This window comes from Rhinolophus ferrumequinum, chromosome 22, assembly GCF_004115265.2.
Source record: "Rhinolophus ferrumequinum isolate MPI-CBG mRhiFer1 chromosome 22, mRhiFer1_v1.p, whole genome shotgun sequence".
NCBI lineage: Eukaryota > Metazoa > Chordata > Mammalia > Chiroptera > Rhinolophidae > Rhinolophus > Rhinolophus ferrumequinum.
Genome location: NC_046305.1, coordinates 52,680,951 through 52,698,884, shown reverse-complemented (window position 1 = coordinate 52,698,884; position 17,934 = coordinate 52,680,951). Strand labels below are relative to the sequence as shown.

The 17,934-nt window shown below is 45.9% G+C and overlaps 1 protein-coding gene across 3 annotated transcripts in view; it reads left to right on the top strand.

Moving 5' to 3' along the window:
* The window catches only part of GATAD2B (GATA zinc finger domain containing 2B), a 71,138-nt gene extending 53,441 nt beyond the window's left edge, over nucleotides 1–17,697 (top strand). For 2 of the 3 annotated variants that reach the window (XM_033092832.1, XM_033092833.1), the window contains exons 2-11: nucleotides 3,609–3,944; nucleotides 8,794–8,923; nucleotides 10,140–10,271; nucleotides 10,602–10,733; nucleotides 11,194–11,364; nucleotides 11,872–12,187; nucleotides 13,208–13,410; nucleotides 14,135–14,245; nucleotides 14,396–14,513; nucleotides 15,140–17,697. In XM_033092832.1, the coding sequence (XP_032948723.1) occupies nucleotides 3,610–3,944; nucleotides 8,794–8,923; nucleotides 10,140–10,271; nucleotides 10,602–10,733; nucleotides 11,194–11,364; nucleotides 11,872–12,187; nucleotides 13,208–13,410; nucleotides 14,135–14,245; nucleotides 14,396–14,513; nucleotides 15,140–15,273 (1,782 nt within the window). In that variant the 5' untranslated portion in view covers nucleotide 3,609 and the 3' untranslated portion in view covers nucleotides 15,274–17,697. The remainder of the gene's footprint in view (nucleotides 1–3,608; nucleotides 3,945–8,793; nucleotides 8,924–10,139; nucleotides 10,272–10,601; nucleotides 10,734–11,193; nucleotides 11,365–11,871; nucleotides 12,188–13,207; nucleotides 13,411–14,134; nucleotides 14,246–14,395; nucleotides 14,514–15,139) is intronic. The other variant, XM_033092834.1, reaches the window with a different exon arrangement.
* Nucleotides 17,698–17,934: the final 237 nt, after the last annotated feature.

The following is a 17,934-nucleotide window of genomic DNA, read 5'->3' as shown; positions in this document are numbered from 1 at the left end:
TTGCAGCCATTCGGAGGATGGGTCAGAGGGAGAGAAATCGGTAAGAAAAAATAGTGGAAACAAGAAATGAAAACATAGTGGAATCTAAGGAACAGAATAAACAAACAAAACAAATAGACTCAGATATAGGAGGAAAAACTGATGGTTGCTAGATGGGATCGGGGCATGGAGGAGAAGGTAAAGGGATTAGAAAGAGCAAATTAGTGGACACAGTATAGTCATGGGGATGTGAAATACAGTATGAGGAATATAATCAACAATGTTGTATAGATCATGTAGGGTGCCAGGTGGGCACTGGACTTATCAGGGGGATCACTTCATAGACCGTGTAGATGCCTGACCACTGCGCTGTACACCTGAAGCTAAAGTAGAATACCATTGAATGTCAACTATAATTATATATATATATATATATATATGGTCACGGGATGTGGAGTACAGCGTAGGGAATAGAGCCAGTGGAATTTTAACAGCTGTATATGATGTCAGAGGGGTAGTAGATTGGGGGGGTTTCACTGTGTGAGGGGTGTAAATTTCTAGCTATTATATTGTTTTGTACACCTGAAACTAATAAAAAATAAATAGGTTTTGCTTATTAATTTTCTGAGAAGGATGTATTTTTTTAAAGAAAGTACTTTTATTGCTACTTAGAATTTTGAAACCAACATACTTTTTTAAAACTTATTTTTTATGTGTTAAAGAAATACTGTTTTGTTTTGTAAGGACTGCTTTGTCTTGTTCAGTATAAAAACTGAGAACTCCTCATGAAGTAACATGGTTTTTTAGACTATCGCTACTTTAAACTTTTAAAGTCATGTTTTATTATTATAGGCTTACATTTCATCTTTTTGGAGGATCGGAGGATGTTTATCTTAGCTGATGATTTAAATTTCTGGTACTGCTCTGATGTGATTAGGTGAGAACAAATACAAAGGACTTCGCACGTTGCTTAGTCAGTAGCAGGCAGGCAGTACATGAGAATTCGTTTCGCTCACCCTCTCTCCCTCCACTCACTTCCCTCAGGACCCCCTGAGGGTTTTTGCAGACTTGGGTGTTGGTGTGGGAGCTAACAGAGTTGAAAACGTGACAAACATGGGTCTAGAGCTGCGTTCCCATCTGGCCATTCTTATCTTTTACAACAGTCGACAGTACATGTAAAACTGGGCATGTTTTCACTGTAATTGTTAGCCACAATTAACTACTCTCTTCTTGAACCTCTGCTTTAATGTGTTTACATGTCATGCTTTCCTAGTTTTTCCCTAGCTCTCTGACCAACTAACCCTTAAATGTAAGTTTGGCATGGTTCTCTCTTTGGCCCTTTTCCTTCTGACTATATATTCAGCTTTTCCTGGGTTGTTTCACTCATCCTCATATGTTACTTGAATTACCTCCTTTTCGTGTTCAAATATTTATCTCCAATTCTGGCCAGAGCTCGAGCTCTTTTGCTTGTGTGCCATGTGTCCACCTATCTATTGGACAGCTTCGCCTTGATTTCACACTGGCACTTCTAACAGAGTTTTCTGTAAGGATATTTTCAGGTTAGGGAGCAGAAAAGCCAGCTCACACTGACTTAAGGGAATTTATTGGCCTGTGTAACAAGAACGCAGAGACTAGCTTTAGGGTAGGTTGATCTGGTGGCGCAGCTATATAATTAGCTCCCATCTCAGTGCCTGCTGCAGCGAGCTGCCTTCCCTCCTGGTCACAAGGTGGCTGCCAGCAGCAACACGCCAGGGCTGCATATTTTCTCCTTCACGCTCGGAGGAATTGTTTGGACTTGGTGACTTAGGTTTAAAAGTCAGGAAAAGTCAAGGATGATCCCCAGGCTTTAGCTTTTGCCTCTGGATGAGTTGAAGTTTCTTCACTGAAATACGAGGAAGAAAAGCAGGATATAGGAAGGCAGAGAAAATGAGTTGTGTGAACTTCCAGGCGTGTAGTTACGTGCACACACATCTATCTTCTATCCGAGTAAAGTTGTTTAAAGTCAGTAACCTACTCTTTTTTTTACCTTTGTTCTTAGCACCTAACCTTGAACTTGGCATATAGTATGTACTTAATATTGGGGGTTGGGGGAATGCAGGGATGGATGGATGTGTAAACACATGACTGTACAACACTGCTTCCTAAGGTTGTCTCCCTCTGAGCAGGGAGATGTACTGTATAATAAGTTTTTGAAGTGAACAGGATCAGCGCTGGAATTCTAGATTCACTATCTAAAGCTTTGCAGTCTTGGGATAGGTGATTTGACACTTCTTCCCACCTGTTAAAGTAGGGACAATGCCTCTTATTAATTTTTTGAGAAGAAGTTAAATAAGAACACATGGTAAAGTGCCTAGTAGCATGTTTGGCTTTTAAGTAGCTACTTAAGAAATATTAGCTGTTACCACTAGTAGCCCAGAAGAAACCAGAAAGGTTGGCTAGGCTTTAAAAGACAACATACAACATTCATTTTACAGAATTTTTGTTTTGCTTCTTGTAGAGGAATTTTTGTGACAAGTTTACCTCGAATATTATTTTTACAGCTTTATTGGAGTATAATTTAAGTATGATTCAGTGATTTTATTTTTTTAGTAAATTTACAGAGTGTGCAGCTATCACCACAGTCCAGTTTTAGAACACTTCCGTCACCCTAAAAAGGTCGCTTGTGCCATTTTTAATCAGTCTCTGTTACAGTGGATTTTTAAAAAAATTTCATTATGGCAAAATGTATGTAGTACTTTCTAAGCGCCCATTTTTACAGATGAAATTGAGACTTGGGGAAGTAAAGTAACTTATTAAATATTTGTCCTTGTAAAAGTAAGTAGCAGTTTGAACCTATGTTTCTATGACTCAAAAATGTTTCTTTCCACTGCCTCATTGCTATTTCCTACCAGGAAAACAGCCCTGGATATAAAAGTGTTGCAGAAATTCTGCATTTAGATTTTGTTAGTGTAAAAAAACAAAGTGAGAAGGGAAAATGATAATTAGCTTGCCTTTAATAATTTTGCTGCCTGAGTAAATATTGCCTCATATCAGCCTAAGCACCTGAGTTCAGTTCTTCATTCAGCAAAGCCAAGTATCTCATGATACTGAAGCGGATCTGTATATAACAGGTCAGACAACAGTGGGCCCCTCTGATCCTTGCTGTGTCCAGACAACTGAGGCTTGCTGTTAGGGGCCTTTGTCGGATCATCTTTCTCATAGTTCTCCCTTCGCAGGATGGGCCAATTTAAGACAGTGTGCGTGACCTGAGGACCTTACCTACCATTCATGAGTCTTTTTCCAGGAGACACATTTGATCTGAGAGTAAAACCAAAGTGTCTGGCTTTGAGCATGCGTGCACAAAAAGCCAGTCACAGAAGAATGTTTTCTTTTTGAGAGACGTAGGCTCTTAATGGACCGTCCAGGTGAGGGTGGTGTTTGGTTTCAGGAATCTGTCCAGTAAAGACCTCAATGATGAGGCAGTGTTTGTAGTTTCTTTAGTTTCTAGGAAGATACAGGGAGGGTAGAAAGTTAACTTTGAACTTCCATGTATACGTCTGTGATTCTTCGTACCTTTACCAGCCCCGTTCTTTCTCTGTGGACTGTGTACAGCACTTATTCTGCTCTCACTCGTCGTTTTCTTTCTGCAGGATGGATAGAATGACAGAAGATGCTCTTCGCCTGAATCTGTTAAAGCGGAGCCTGGACCCTGCAGATGAGCGAGACGATGTCCTGGCCAAGCGGCTGAAAATGGAGGGGCACGAGGCCATGGAGCGCCTGAAAATGTTGGCACTGCTCAAACGGAAGGATTTGGCAAACCTTGAGGTGCCGCACGAGTTACCCACCAAGCAGGATGGCAGTGGCGTCAAGGGCTACGAAGAGAAGCTCAACGGGAACCTGAGGCCTCATGGAGACAGCAGGCCTGCTGGACGGCCAGGCAAAGAGAACATCAACGATGAGCCCGTGGACATGAGTGCCAGACGGAGGTAGGGCTCGGCCCAGTTGCCTCCAGCGAGAGGGCTGCTCGTAACCTAAGCCTAGGAAAAGGGAACACATTCCAAGGAGAGGGTGTTTTCCATCCTAACGTTTCTTGAAAGAAGACGTATCTATGCCATCTGGCTTGACCCTGAATCCCTCTCATTCATTTCCTGTTGAAACTGGGTTGAATTGGCTGAGCATACGGAGAATCATAGTTCTTACCCTTAAGATAAAGGGGTCATTTCTGGATAGGGGAGGCGCTGTAGAGCTGATACCCCAATTACAAGTGAGTGAGTAGGCGCTTTCGCTGTAATCTTAGGGCCAGTTTAGGAGGAAAGACATTCTCTTCTCCAGGTCATCCCAGGAGTTTTAGGATGTATGCATCATGGAGTCCCAGCTTTTATTACATCAGAAAACATGGGCCCAGCTTTGCTTTTGTCAACAAGGAAATTATCTTCCTGTGGTAATTCTGTATAGTCTTGCTTCATTCGTGTCACTTTCCCCAACCCCCACATATGCATACACATTTACTTGTGCATATACAAGGTGTGATCAAACAGTACGGTGAATGTTTAAATTAAAAAAACTACAGTAAAAGACACATTGCCATTAATCCCTCTCAAAATACTCCCCCTCACTTCAAACACACACATCCCATCACTCTTGCCACTTTCTGGAAGTCCTCTTTCGTGAGTGTCTTCAGTTGCTCTGGTGTGGTTGCCTCGATGTCCTGAATCATTTTGACTTTTGGGAAGAGCCAGAAGTCGCATGGTGCCAGATCTGGTGAATAAGGTGGATGAGGACACACCGTAATGTGTTTATTTTACAGAAACTGCCATATACCAGAAGCGAGGTGTGACATGGAGCTTTTCTGTTGTGATCACAAAATACAGTGAATGCTGCTGCCAAGTGCCATCCAACGGAAAGGCAGGGATCTCCCACATGGGAAGTGGCACGTGGAACCTTAGTGACAGTGCGTGACAAGTTTCAAACTTGTTCAGTGCAGTCAGTCGGGTGTGAGCTACAGTTGAGAGAAAGTGTGTTTTAAAGTGTGCCATAAATTATCCTCCATCATGACAACGCTCCATGTCACACATCGCTTCTGGTATGGCAGTTTCTGTCAAATAAAAACATTACAGTGTGTCCTCTTCCACTGTATTCACCAGATCTGGCACCCTGTGACTTCTGGCTCTTCCCCAAAGTCAGAATGATTCAGGACATTGAGGCAGCCAGTTTCATGAGCAACTAAAGACACTCATGAAAGAGGACTTCCAGAACTGCTCCAAAAAGTGGCAGGAACGATGGGATGAGTGTGTTTGAAGCGAGGGGGTGTATTTTGAGGAGGATTAATGGCAATGTGTCTTTCACTGTAATACATTTTTTTTATTTAAACATTCACCATATTGTTTGATCACACCTCGTACACTCATGCTTGTTGCTCGCTCTCACGCACACAACACAAGCACACATGTTCACAGGACTTTTTTCTGGTGTCTGTCAAAGTCGAGTACTTGAAACAGCGGAGCACACACTAAGAAGAGGTACCTAGAACTGGCTGAGGGTAGAACCTGCCTCAACCGTGAATCCAGGATAGACAAACCTTAGTTTTAAGAACATTCAGTTTATTATGGTTCAGAAACAGCTGATAGGCGTGAGAATGACTCTTCGCTGTTCAGGTGCTCTCCAGTGGACTTGGTCCTAGAATTTTTCCAAAGCAGGATCTTTAAGGAGCTGGATTGATGGAGAAAGGAGAAGAAAGGAGGAAAGGAGGAATGGCTTCCTTTATCCACTTTTTAATGTTTACTCACTAGTATTATCCTAGGGTTATCTTTTAAAAAACAAAACAAAAACCCCAGTGAGGGAACATTGTTCTTGGCATAGCATTAAAATCTCTTAGGAAATTTCAGATAAATTCCCTAGTGGTCCTGGAAGAAGACGAAAATCTTGAAAGCTATAGGTGGTATCGGCAGAATATTATGAAAGTAGATTGATCCTTAGGTCCTTTGGGGCAAAGGGAGTAGATGAATGAGATCATGCAAGTGACAGCCCTCTTGCCCCAGAATTACCCTTTCTCTTTGGGAGTTAGTGACTCATTTGGCTTTGTTGGGGAGGAAGAGGAGGGAAAATGTTAGTCCTCATGTCCCAAATTGGAACTGAAAATGCATTTTCATAGAAACATTGTTACACATTTTGCAAAAGCTCATTAGTGCTATTGGATTGTACAATATCACAGGTAAATTCTGTGTTCAATTGTCAGACTACCCTGAAAAGCCTACCATTGCTTTTATTTCAGAGGGCTGAACTTTTGAAAGTTGATCCTCTGGAAACTGGGAGTTGTTTTTAAGGGTCACCAGGAAAAGAGGCTTTATGTAAACCATCTAGAGCCCCATTCTACTTGGAAAATAGGCCCTATTGGCCCATGGTGGGTCCTCTTCTTCCCTTTCACCAGATACACTGACAGTTATTTCCACTCAGCTCCAAGCTTTTTATAAGAGGCATAAGATTGATAGACCGCTCAGCAAGAACAGCAGTGGCTTAGTTGATACGGATAAAAGGAGGAAAGAATTGAGAAGCAGAAAAAAGGAAGAGCTTCTGACATGATAGCCATATCATAGCCCAACTGTCTTCTCCCCCCTCATTTGGGCAACTTGTATCTATGAAATCAGGGATGCATGAAACCAGGAGTGCTTATATTTTGGAATGCTAGAGAGAAATGGCAGTTTTCTTGCTGTCTTTACTACTGGTTAAGGATTAGGCATTTTACAGCTTCTGGGAATCTGCCAGTCTGAGTCACAGGTGATGTCAGCAGCAAGTCGGCTTTTAATAATCTCTATCAGGTAGTGTTTCAGACTTAGGAACACCAAATATTGTAAGTCATATACGTGTTAAGGAAAGGAGCCAAATCATTTCTATCCTTGGAAAGTTTGATAAATGTGGCCAGAATCCCAGATCAAAGTTTAAAAAAATCGATGAATTAAATTTGACTTGGGCTTAGTTTTACCTGTGCTGTCTATTTAATGTGGGTCTGATTATATCTGGGAATGAAATATCATTTAGGGTTGTTCTCAGATATAACTTCTGGAATAAATGCCACCCCAGAATCTCCATCCAGGAATGTTCTCTGCCTGTCCTGTTGCTGGGCACTCCCTAAGCAGTAGGTGACACTCATTCGAGCAAGGAAGGATTCCTTAGTGTACAAGTAATCTGTGACCAGAGTGGTAAACATTAGGGAACCAAGTGGAAGGAGTAGAAATCTACCCGAACTCAAAATTGTTCCCCCATGTCCATGGTAGGGATGGTGGGGGGTGAAGGGGTACTGAAATGATGAAGTCACCTAAGAAATGAATTCAGATACTTTATTTAGGCCTGACTATTCCTCCAGGAACTTGAGGTTAGAGAATAAAAGGTTCTTTTCTCCTTCTAGTGGCTTCTTTTTCTGTAACCCCACCTTCTCAGCCTGCTGTGACCAGTTGTTATAAAGAAATTCAGATGGACTTAATAGCTCCAGGACAGTCATTCTTATTATTCTGTCCCCTTCTTCTATTTCCTCATCTAAATTTGGTTGATTTTCATACCTCACTTTTACCCTATTGAGAAACTGAATGCCTATCCCAACCACCCAGGGTGCCTTGTTCAAAAGGTGTATGTGCCAACAGCAGCTGAGATAAGAAGCCCTCAGCAGTGGTAAAGAGGCTCTCAGGAGTCACGATCTGTGCGTGTGAAGAGTTGGAGCTACATGTTTAAATAAGACCTACAACACAGTGCTTTAGACCGATCCAGGTATTCCAAGCTCCCGTGAAGCTCTCAAGGAAGTAGGGTCTGGGAAGAAGACAACTTTGAGTTAAGAAATTAGAGGAGACTGGGTCGTGAACCCCAACATGATACATAGATGATGTGTTACAGAATTGTCCGCTTGAAACCTATGTAACTTTACTAACAGAGGTCACCCCAATACACTTTAATTAAAAAAAGAAAAAAATTAGAGGAGAGGAAGAAGATATGGTCACTGATTTGGGAACCTACGTCAATTAGAATTTCTAGGATTCTTGTTACCCAGGCCTTTAAGCAGTGAGTGCCATTTTTTATCCTCTTAGAGTTGTTTACTAAACAGGCTCTGGAAAGCCAGTGTGGAAGGCATAGATTTCAAACTCATTTCTAAACAGTTTCTTTTGAGGGAAGGTGCTAAGTAGAACTCTGGCAAGTAGATGCAGATTCCATATATTTAGTCCTGGAGTTTCAGTCCTTCAGAAGGCGGAAGACGTTCTACGTGGCACTGTCCATCCCCTCAAGCCAATGGCAGCAGTACCTTCTTTTTCCTTAACTCTGAACAAGACAGACTACCATTGGAGTTGTCACATAACCTCCTTTCTTGTAAATCCTCAGCCGGGACCATGTTACTGGTCTAATGAGCTGCCTCCTTCGCAACAGATCACCTGTACCGGGGTGGACAGCTTAGGCTTTACTGCCTTTGCCCTTCTTCCCCTGTCACTCTGGCCATTTTCGCCTGGAGCCCCTGCGTAACTAATGAGACAACCCAAAGGGCAGTGAGCTGCAGGGAAAACACTGAGAATTTTGATGTTAGTGTGGTAAGAGCACTCATCTCTTATTTCCGTATCTGACACCAGTGTCTTTGTCGCCTCTGTGAGGAATTTAGATGGGAAAAGTACTTTTACTGAGGTTTCAGCATCACATCTTGGTGTCTTCTTTATTCCAGGATTTGAGTTCTCTGCCTTCCCCTGGGTGAATCGGGACAGACCTAAACTCCCTTGGATTTCTTTGTTCAGTGTAGAAAAGTAGTTTCTTAAACTTTTCTATGAACCTTCACTTTGGTAATAACTTAATTTTTTCCTTGTCTAGTGAGCCAGATCGAGGAAGGCTAACTCCATCCCCAGACGTCATTGTTTTGTCTGATAATGAAGCTTCCAGTCCCCGTTCCAGCTCCCGAATGGAAGAAAGACTCAAAGCAGCCAACCTAGAGATGTTTAAGGTAAAGGAAAAAAGACAGATGGGGGCAGGAGGGGGTGGTTCTTGCTCCTCCTCCTCTCTTTAGTTCTGTCGGAGTCCCAGTCTCTTCTTTATGGTTTACTTTTTGGAGCTAAATAACTTCCCATTGATGAAACTTGATCAGTAACTCTCAAGCTCAAGGGTATGCTCTTGCAGAGGAACTGTTAGAATCAAGTGCAGAAGGTCGTTTGGAAAAGCTTATTCAATATAATAGATCTTTGGAAAATGAAAACAAAACTTCGTCATTCAGGTCACATGAAATAAACTCCTGGCTGGATGGGTTCCTTCCCTATTCTCCCAGGTTTCCGAATATGGAGGGATCCCTAAATTTTTATCTGTACCTAGAGGAAACATGGCTGAAAAAGATTTAGAAACATTATTTTAAAGGAAGGAAATTTCTTTCTTTGGCCATTCTTATATTTTGCCAGGAATCTGGTTGATTAGCATTTGTGTGGTCTCGTTTGGTTCTGTAAGCATTTTTTGAGTACAGCAAATCCTTCAATAACATCATTTTGTTCAACGTCATTTCCTTACAGTGTTAATGAGAGGAAAAAAAAAACTTCCGGGGCCAATGTCTGTGGAGTTGGCATGTCCACCCCATGTCTGTGGGGGTTTTCTCCAGGGATTCCAGTTTCCTCCCACATCCCAAACATGCACGCGTTAGGCTAAGAGGCGTGTGTACACTGTCCCCTTGAGTGAGTGTGGATCCCACTGTCCAGAGATAGACTCTGGCCACACGCAGCCCTGAAGTGGAATAAGCCGGTTGAAAATAATGGTCTTATTTGTTTGTATTAATCTTTCGTAAATGTATATGTAGCTCACATTTATTTCAGTATTTAATATTAGAAGTGTTTTGGTATTTATTTAGAAGTTTTGAGATGCCTTTGTAACCAGAAATATGCCTTAAGAACTTAACTCTTGTTTGTATTAATTAGCCTGTGGCAAAATTGGCTTCATTCTGTGTCATTTCACTTAAAGTCACAGTTTCCGAGAACGATGAATGACTTTAAGTGAGGACTTACTGTGCCTCCTGAATACCAAGCCCCGTGCCAGACCCCAAGGACAGAAAGATAACAGTGCCATCGACACTTTTGCTTCTTGTGGAATATGAAGGTTTCAGACCTAAAAGAAGGGGTCATCTTGTAAGAAGGGAGTCCGGGCACCTGTTACCCTAGCTGACCGTCTCCATGTTTCCTTAGGGGAAGGGCATTGAGGAGCGGCAGCAGCTCATCAAGCAGCTGAGGGATGAGCTGCGGCTGGAAGAAGCCCGCCTGGTGCTGCTAAAGAAGCTGAGACAGAGTCAGCTGCAGAAGGAGAACGTGGTACAGAAGGTGAGACGCCCAGCGGGGCGGGGCTGGGGGAGGAGAGGAAACTGCCTGGAGAAGGGGCTGCTAGGGACGTGCAGCTGGGTGGCCTAACTGTTCTGTCGTTTCAGGGTTCTTAAGTCTAGGAGTAGGGAGTTTTTAATCTTCAGCCTTAATTGGGAAAACCTTGATTCTTTTTTCTCATTTTTCCTCCTGGTCAGTAAGAGCTCTGACCAGGAGCTCTTTGTCTGACACTGACAAAGAATTTGAAAAGTCTACAAAGTCTAGAAGTACACCACATTTCTACCTCTGACTATTAGCTTTTTCCACTGTCTCATTTTCTCTTCTCTCTCCCAGACTCCAGTTGTACAGAATGCAGCATCTATTGTTCAGCCATCTCCTGCCCATGTGGGACAACAGGGCCTATCCAAGCTTCCCTCCCGGCCTGGGGCCCAAGGGGTCGAACCTCAGAATTTGAGAACATTACAGGTATGGGACCCATAGTGAGATCTCAGCGTCAAAGGGCCCTGTTTATCCTCTGTCTGTGATGGGGCTTCTGTGAAGATTCTAGAAGAACCCGGCTATGACAGAGGGGTTATCACTACAGATAGTCCTGTTGGTCCTTTATGGCATGACGCAGTCTGCAAGAGAAGGATGAATAACCCTCATGTCTCCAGTGTGGTTTTTCTTATCTAGAGAACGGTTCCAGCTTAGCCCTTTTCCGTAGAGGGTCAGATAGCTTAGACCAAAGAAAGCCCAGGAATTCCTAGCCATTCGTCAGGGTTACAGTGACGGTAGATTGATCTCATAGATCATTAGACAAAATTACGAAGTCTGACTGTGTTTCTGTGTTTCTACTTAGCTATGTATTAAGGCAATGCTTTCTCTATAGCATTTTGAGGGGCATTTACCACGTAGGACTAGTTCTTTTCCTCTTCTTCCCCGTCAGGGTCACAGTGTTATCCGTTCAGCGACCAATACCACCCTCCCACACATGCTGATGTCTCAACGTGTGATTGCACCAAACCCAGCCCAGCTACAGGGTCAGCGGGGCCCACCTAAGCCTGGCCTCGTCCGCACCACAACACCCAATATGAATCCCGCCATCAATTACCAGCCGGTAAGAGACAGCCCTGAGTGGAAACAGAGAAATCCTTTATTTGCTTTCCCTGTTGAACGGACCGTAGATTTTACAGTTTCAGACAAAGAGAAGCTCTAGGACAACAGGCTAACTTTGGTGGAGCTTGGACAGCTGTCCCCGAAGTAGAAGCATTGAGAATTCTATGAAAGTAGTAGTGGGAAGAGAGGTTGCACAGCAGACAGCAGTGAGCTAAATCTGCCTGGAAGAAAGCGATCGAGGGGTCTAGGGAGTAAGAAGTAATGGATGTGTGACGACAAGCAGCCCGATCTTTATTTTTCCCTTAGCAGTTTCAGCTCAGAGCTGCTTGCGTTCTCCTTTCCTACGTGCTGAGTTCCTTTACAGGGAAGAAGTTGCACACCTCCTGTTTCTGTCTGAGTTTGGGGACATTAAGCAATGCAGACTAGGATCAGACAGTTTCCTGCTGCCAAAGTCAAGAATCAGTCCTTCCCACACTCACCCACTGACCCCACACTCCCTCTGTTTCAGCAGTCAAGTTCTTCTGTCCCCTGTCAGCGCACAACGTCCTCTGCCATCTATATGAACCTTGCCTCCCACATCCAGCCAGGGACCGTGAACAGAGTGTCCTCACCACTTCCTAGTCCCGGCGCCATGACCGACGCAGCCAACTCGCAGGCTGCGGCCAAACTTGCTCTTCGCAAACAGCTGGAAAAGACGCTCCTGGAGATTCCACCCCCCAAACCTCCTGCCCCCTTGCTGCACTTCCTGCCCAGTGCAGCCAATAGCGAGTTCATCTACATGGTAGGCTTGGAAGAGGTCGTGCAGAGCGTCATCGACAGCCAAGGTAGGCCCGTGTCTCCTGGGCCGTCTTCGTGGCTTAGCAAGAGCTTGGCAGGCCTGACTGATTGATGGCAGAGCATCGCAGGGCCCGGGTCCTAGTGAATACCTCTCCTTAGGTGGCCACACTGCCTCCCACTTCTTACCCAGAGGCTGCTTGGAAGCAGCATATCAGCAGAGCTGTGTGTGTGTCTGTGTTTCTTCGGCTTAATATTTTTATTGTGAATTTTGTATATCTTGTATATTTTTTGCAGGATATTCTTTAGTTTTTAAAAAACGGTACCTAGCATGATGCATGCAAAATTTGATGACTAGAACACTTATTTTTAATGTCAGTGTTTATGGGGCATTGTGCTGCACTGTTGTATTCATTCCCTGCCGTTGGCGTGAACTTGTAGGTGAGAAAATAGACATTATATTATGACTACGTAAAAGCTTGTAAACCAACACTGAACCAGACGACGAAGTCTTAGCAGCATACAGTCTAAACTAACAGAAGTTGCTGTCCCTGAATTTCAAAACATACGGACTTAGGGGAACACCTGATAGTAAAGTGCCGAAAGGGCTCGATATTGGCTGGAACGCGATCACAACGTGAATAATTGAGACACTGATAACTCAGATTATTAGCATGTGTGACAAGGATAAGTGTAGTCTGAGGTGGACATGCCAAGAAGCTAAAGTATTGGCTGAGTTAGTGGAGTCCTTGAACTCTGAATTGACACTTATTCTCTTCTCATTGTAACAAAATAGGAAATCAGAAAACTTGGGTTCTTGTCCCAGCTGTGTCATTTGGGAGCTGTGTTTCTTAGACTTAGTTTCCTCATTTGTAAATGGGGATGGTACTTTCCGAATTCACTAAAGTAATGTTGTCACAATCAAAGGAAATAAAAGGCTTTTATAAGCTATAGAGGGTTCTTTTTGTAATACAGCAGAATAAACTCCAGGAAAAACATTCATTTGATGAAGAGAAACGAGAGAGGGAGGAAATGTGAAACCGCTGACTATTCTTTTTGTTGGCATCTAGGCAAAAGCTGTGCCTCCCTTCTGCGGGTCGAACCCTTTGTTTGTGCCCAGTGCCGCACAGACTTCACCCCTCACTGGAAACAGGAGAAGAATGGGAAGATTCTCTGTGAGCAATGCATGACCTCCAACCAGAAGAAGGCGCTGAAGGCCGAGCACACCAACCGGCTGAAAAACGCTTTTGTTAAAGCCCTACAGCAGGAGCAGGTCAGCACTCGGACTTCTCCCCAGCTGCTTCCAGGCGGGCTTTGCCCAGAAGGGGGTTACCTGTAGCTCGGAGGAGTTTGTGTGATCCCCCAGTCCTGGGGGTCTAGGCTTCTGGATCTCGGTTCCTAGAACCTGGAGGCCCGGTTCCGGTGTCTTCTCCTTACCAGTATGTCCTTCCCAGTTCTGTTTGATTGTTTCTGATTGGGTGAGAGCACACTGAGTGCTACATAGTGGCCGAAGTTAAGGGAAAGGGACAGAGGGCTTGACACACTTGGCTTTTCCCTAATAGCTAAAGAAATCCCTCTACTGTCGGCTTCATTTCCTCCTCAAACAAACAGATTTGGATGGAGGGATTTGTATTTGCGTTAGAAATCTCTTTGAGAGAAGTAGTTATCTACAGTCCATCTGTGACAAAGAAATGACAAAGAAAAGGGTAGAAACCTCAGTAACTCCTCAGCCTGATGACATGGGTCAGCTCATCGACTCCCCAGGTCTCTCTAGCCAACTTCTGAGAGCTCGCTTTCCTGGAGAGAGGGGCTCCTTAACCAGTGAAGCATGTTGGCTCCTTGTACCAGAGCTCTTAAAGCACCTACCCCACCAAACCCCTTTGCCTTTCCCATATCCTTCCAACTAGCTGGAACATTAGAGACAAGACGACCTCTAGGTTTTCTGGTTAGGAAATCGGGTCCTGTCCTGCCCAACCTGACCCGATGACTCCCAACAGGAAATTGAGCAGCGATTACAGCAGCAGGCAGCCCTCTCCCCCACTACGGCTCCAGCTGTGTCCAGTGTCAGTAAACAGGAGACCATAATGAGACATCACACGCTTCGACAGGTGAGCATTTCTCTCGAGGGTTTGTCAGCCATTTATCCCAACTTGGTTTTTCTCCTGCGGGAAGTCACCCCCCCTTCTGCACTCCCGTGCCCCTGCTTCCCCTAAACCTTCCGCACGGCAGAGTCGTGATACACTGTCTCGTCATTGCAGGCTCCACAGCCCCAGAGCAGCCTCCAGCGTGGCATACCCACCTCTGCCCGGTCCATGCTTTCCAACTTTGCACAGGCCCCCCAGCTGTCTGTGCCAGGTGGCCTCCTCGGCATGCCAGGTAAGAAGGGCGAGTTAGACGCGCTTCTATAGTAGCCCCTTTAGGTGAATTGTTCTTTTCTTTTGTTTCATGTTTTCTTTAGGTCCTGCTCCTCTCTTGTTATTGACAAATGTTCGCTAACTTCATGTTACATGCCAGGCACAGTGCACTAGGGTTTTGGTGGTGAAAACGACACAGTCTCTGCCGTTAGAAATGTAATGTCTGATCTGCCCCCTCGGAGGGCATTGATTATTGATTGCTTCGGCCAGACCAGCAAGTTCCCCTGTCCTGACCATGATCCGGGGCCGCTTCTCCACCGCCAGCAGCCCCGCAGCCAAAGCAGACACAGTGATTGCATCTGTTCGTCGTGGTTATTTCTCTCGCCATGGTTTTCTCTGACTCTCCTATACCCTCAGGACGCCATGTTCATTATTCCTAATGGGATCAAAGTTGATTCCATTATTCCAGATAGGAAGGCTGCTTTCACTGAAGCTTGAGAGCAGCAGTAAAGCCTGACAAGTGTAGACAGGAGGCGGCAGCTCCTGGCGGCTCCTCCCACCTCCAGCCCTGCATCCCCAGGCGAGTGCAGAAGCAGGCCACGTTTCCTCTCTGAATACCTGCCCCCCACTTTTGTCTCCTGGGTCTAGGTGTCAACATCGCGTACTTGAACACTGGCATCGGAGGACACAAAGCCCCCAGCCTGGCAGACCGACAGCGGGAGTACCTGTTAGACATGATCCCTCCCCGGTCTATATCGCAGTCCATCAGTGGGCAGAAATAACGCCTGGTCCACTTGTACTGCCCCAACCTGAATCCTGTACCCCACCCACCCCCCATTGCCCCAACTTCCGTCGCATGCAGTGCCTGTACTGGTGCCTACCATACACGGAAAACAAAACAGAAAAACAGAAGACAAAAAATAGAAATGAACAAGAAAACACACGCCCCGCCCCGCCCCTCCCGCTGTTTCGCACCGCCTGCCGTCTGTCTGTCTGCACTCTTCGCTGCGGTTTTCTCTCTCAGTGAGGTGGAGCTTCACCTCTGATAGACGAGGTCCTGGGGAGACATCTAAGCCCTCTGACGTGTGTTTCCAAAGTTTGTTTTTACGCTGTAATTATTATTCTCGTTTTTAATGATGTGTGTGTCCTCCCTTTGTTTCAGTGGACGGTTAAACCTTTTTATTTTCCCTTTCCCCCAATATTTTTCTTTTTCTCTTTTCTTTCTTTTTTTCGTAGCCACAAATGACATTGAGTTAAATGATAGCATTGTAGTAGGGTCCCCAGCTGCCACGGGGGGCACGACTAGGAGTGTCAGGGCGGAAGTTCTTATGCACTTAACCTGGGGCGGGGGTGGGGGGAGGTGGTGGCATCAGACGCGGAGGAGGAACAGCACAGCCGCTGTGGGGTCTCTGGAGGCAGCGTTGGGGATCGAAGTTGGGCTCTAAGAATGAGGGGGGACAGCCTGGAGGGAGAAGCTTTAAGCCGTACCCACCCTGGGATTGACCGGGGGGGAGAGGGGGGGCAGGGGCTCGTCTCACGGGGATGAGCGGGCGTGGAGCCAGGGCGGCCGAGCAGGCCCCGGCCTTCTGGGCGCCGGGGGAGGAAGACTGGTCCTGACCCCAGGGACAGACAGACGTCTATTCCAGGCCAAGGAGCCCAAAAGAAGTCTTTCATCTTATTTTCTTCTAACCATTTCCCCCACCCCACTGCTTTGTTTTCATCCTACGCTGCTCTGGTGACGCAGCCCCTTTGTACCATTGAGGGTGGTGCTCCTGGCCGGAGCGTGCTGGGCATCCTCGAGTTGGATGGAGAGTTGGATGGACGTGAGGGAGCGAGCGAGTTGGATCAAAAGGCAGGACCCAGAGGAAGCAGGGGCTGTGCTGTCCCGACAGCTGGCGCTCACATCTGTCTCTTCCCCTCTGAGAGCGAGGAGGGCCCGCCGTGACTGGCTCAGGCTGCCTCTGCTGGGAGGCGCCTGTCTCCCCCCACCCTGAATTCGAGTAATTTTGCTTTTTTGTTTGTTTTTAGTTTTTCTTAAGCGCTACTAATGTAGAGAATGAATTGAATTGTGCAATGTTGCTGTTCTGGGGGTTCGGGGACGTGAGCCTCCCGTTTGCCCACACTGCGGGAGGGGGGGGCCGTGGCTGTGTCTGAGGTAGGGGAGGCCCCCGAAAGGTAGGGCTTCGTGCTCTCCTCTCTGCACACTCACCTGCCTGTCCAGCTCTAGAAGCTGCCGAGGGCGAGGGAGGCGTAGTCTCGGCAGAGAGGCGTGAAGAGGAGTTGAACGTTTGGCCCTTGAAAGCCACCTGGGGAAATTCCCTCTTTTATTTTTTAAAATTAAATAATTGTTTTAAAGTAAGAAGGCACTTTTAAAATGAACACACACAAACTGCACATCCTCCCCATAAAGTTTGGGGATGGGATGGGAGAAGGAGCTGGAATCAGGCTCAGTTCTCCCCACTCTGGCCTCTACTCCCCGGACCCAGAGCCACTGGGGGTGATTATACTGGCCCTACGGGCCTTCCTGGCTTTTTTCTTTCCTCCCTCCCCCAATTCATTGAGCACTTAAAAAAGAAGCAGAGATGCAGCCTGCATCTGGCTCCCCCAGTGGTGAAATGATCTGGAAGCTAGACACCAGTGACAGGTAGTGATGGGTCGTTTCGAGTATTTTTCTGGGGAATGTGGTGCCCCTGACTGTAAGTGGTGGGAGAGGGAGGGGGGGTTAATGGAACTGGGTGTGGGATTATTTTAAAATTATATATATATATATAAAGATATATTCTTACATCTTTTCTTTGCCCTCTGTGCTTTGAAAGCACTGGATAAATCGTTTGGTTTTGCTTTTCTCTCTTCCATGAAATTGGAAGCTTTTTTTAAAAAATATTTTCCCTACAAGTCATCTTGCCTTGTGGCATGTCTGTCTAGCCTCTTCTCCCCTCCCCCATGATGAAGTGCCATTTCTGTTATGTCTCCCCTCCCCCAGCTCAGAGGTGCTCAGAGGTACGAGGTCCCCAAGTTTGTCAGTTGAGATTAAAAGTAAGGAACAGAGAATGTGCAATACCGTCTGGCTGGGGCTGTCCCTGCCTGGAGCTGAATCCCTCCCCCGGGAGCCAGGCCCCCTTTGAATGGGGTTTGGAGGTAGGGCTGTGAGAGTCGGCCGATGGGGAAGGAAGCCTGCAGCTGAGCACCTGCCAAGGTGCCGAGGCCACAGGAGGCCACAGGCAGCGTGCGGCCTTCCCTGTTCTAATCCCCTCAGGGTCGGTGACAGGCTGCTTGTTGACTAGTAGAGCTCCGTGACCTTTTGCTCAGTCGCTGAGGTTTAATTTCTTATCCTCTTTCCCTGTTTTCGTATCCTTCCCAGGGATCAGTGATGGGGGTGAGGTTTCCCTAATCATGGTAAAGTATTCGCCTTCCCCCTCCCTCCTGCCCTCCCTCGCCCTTGT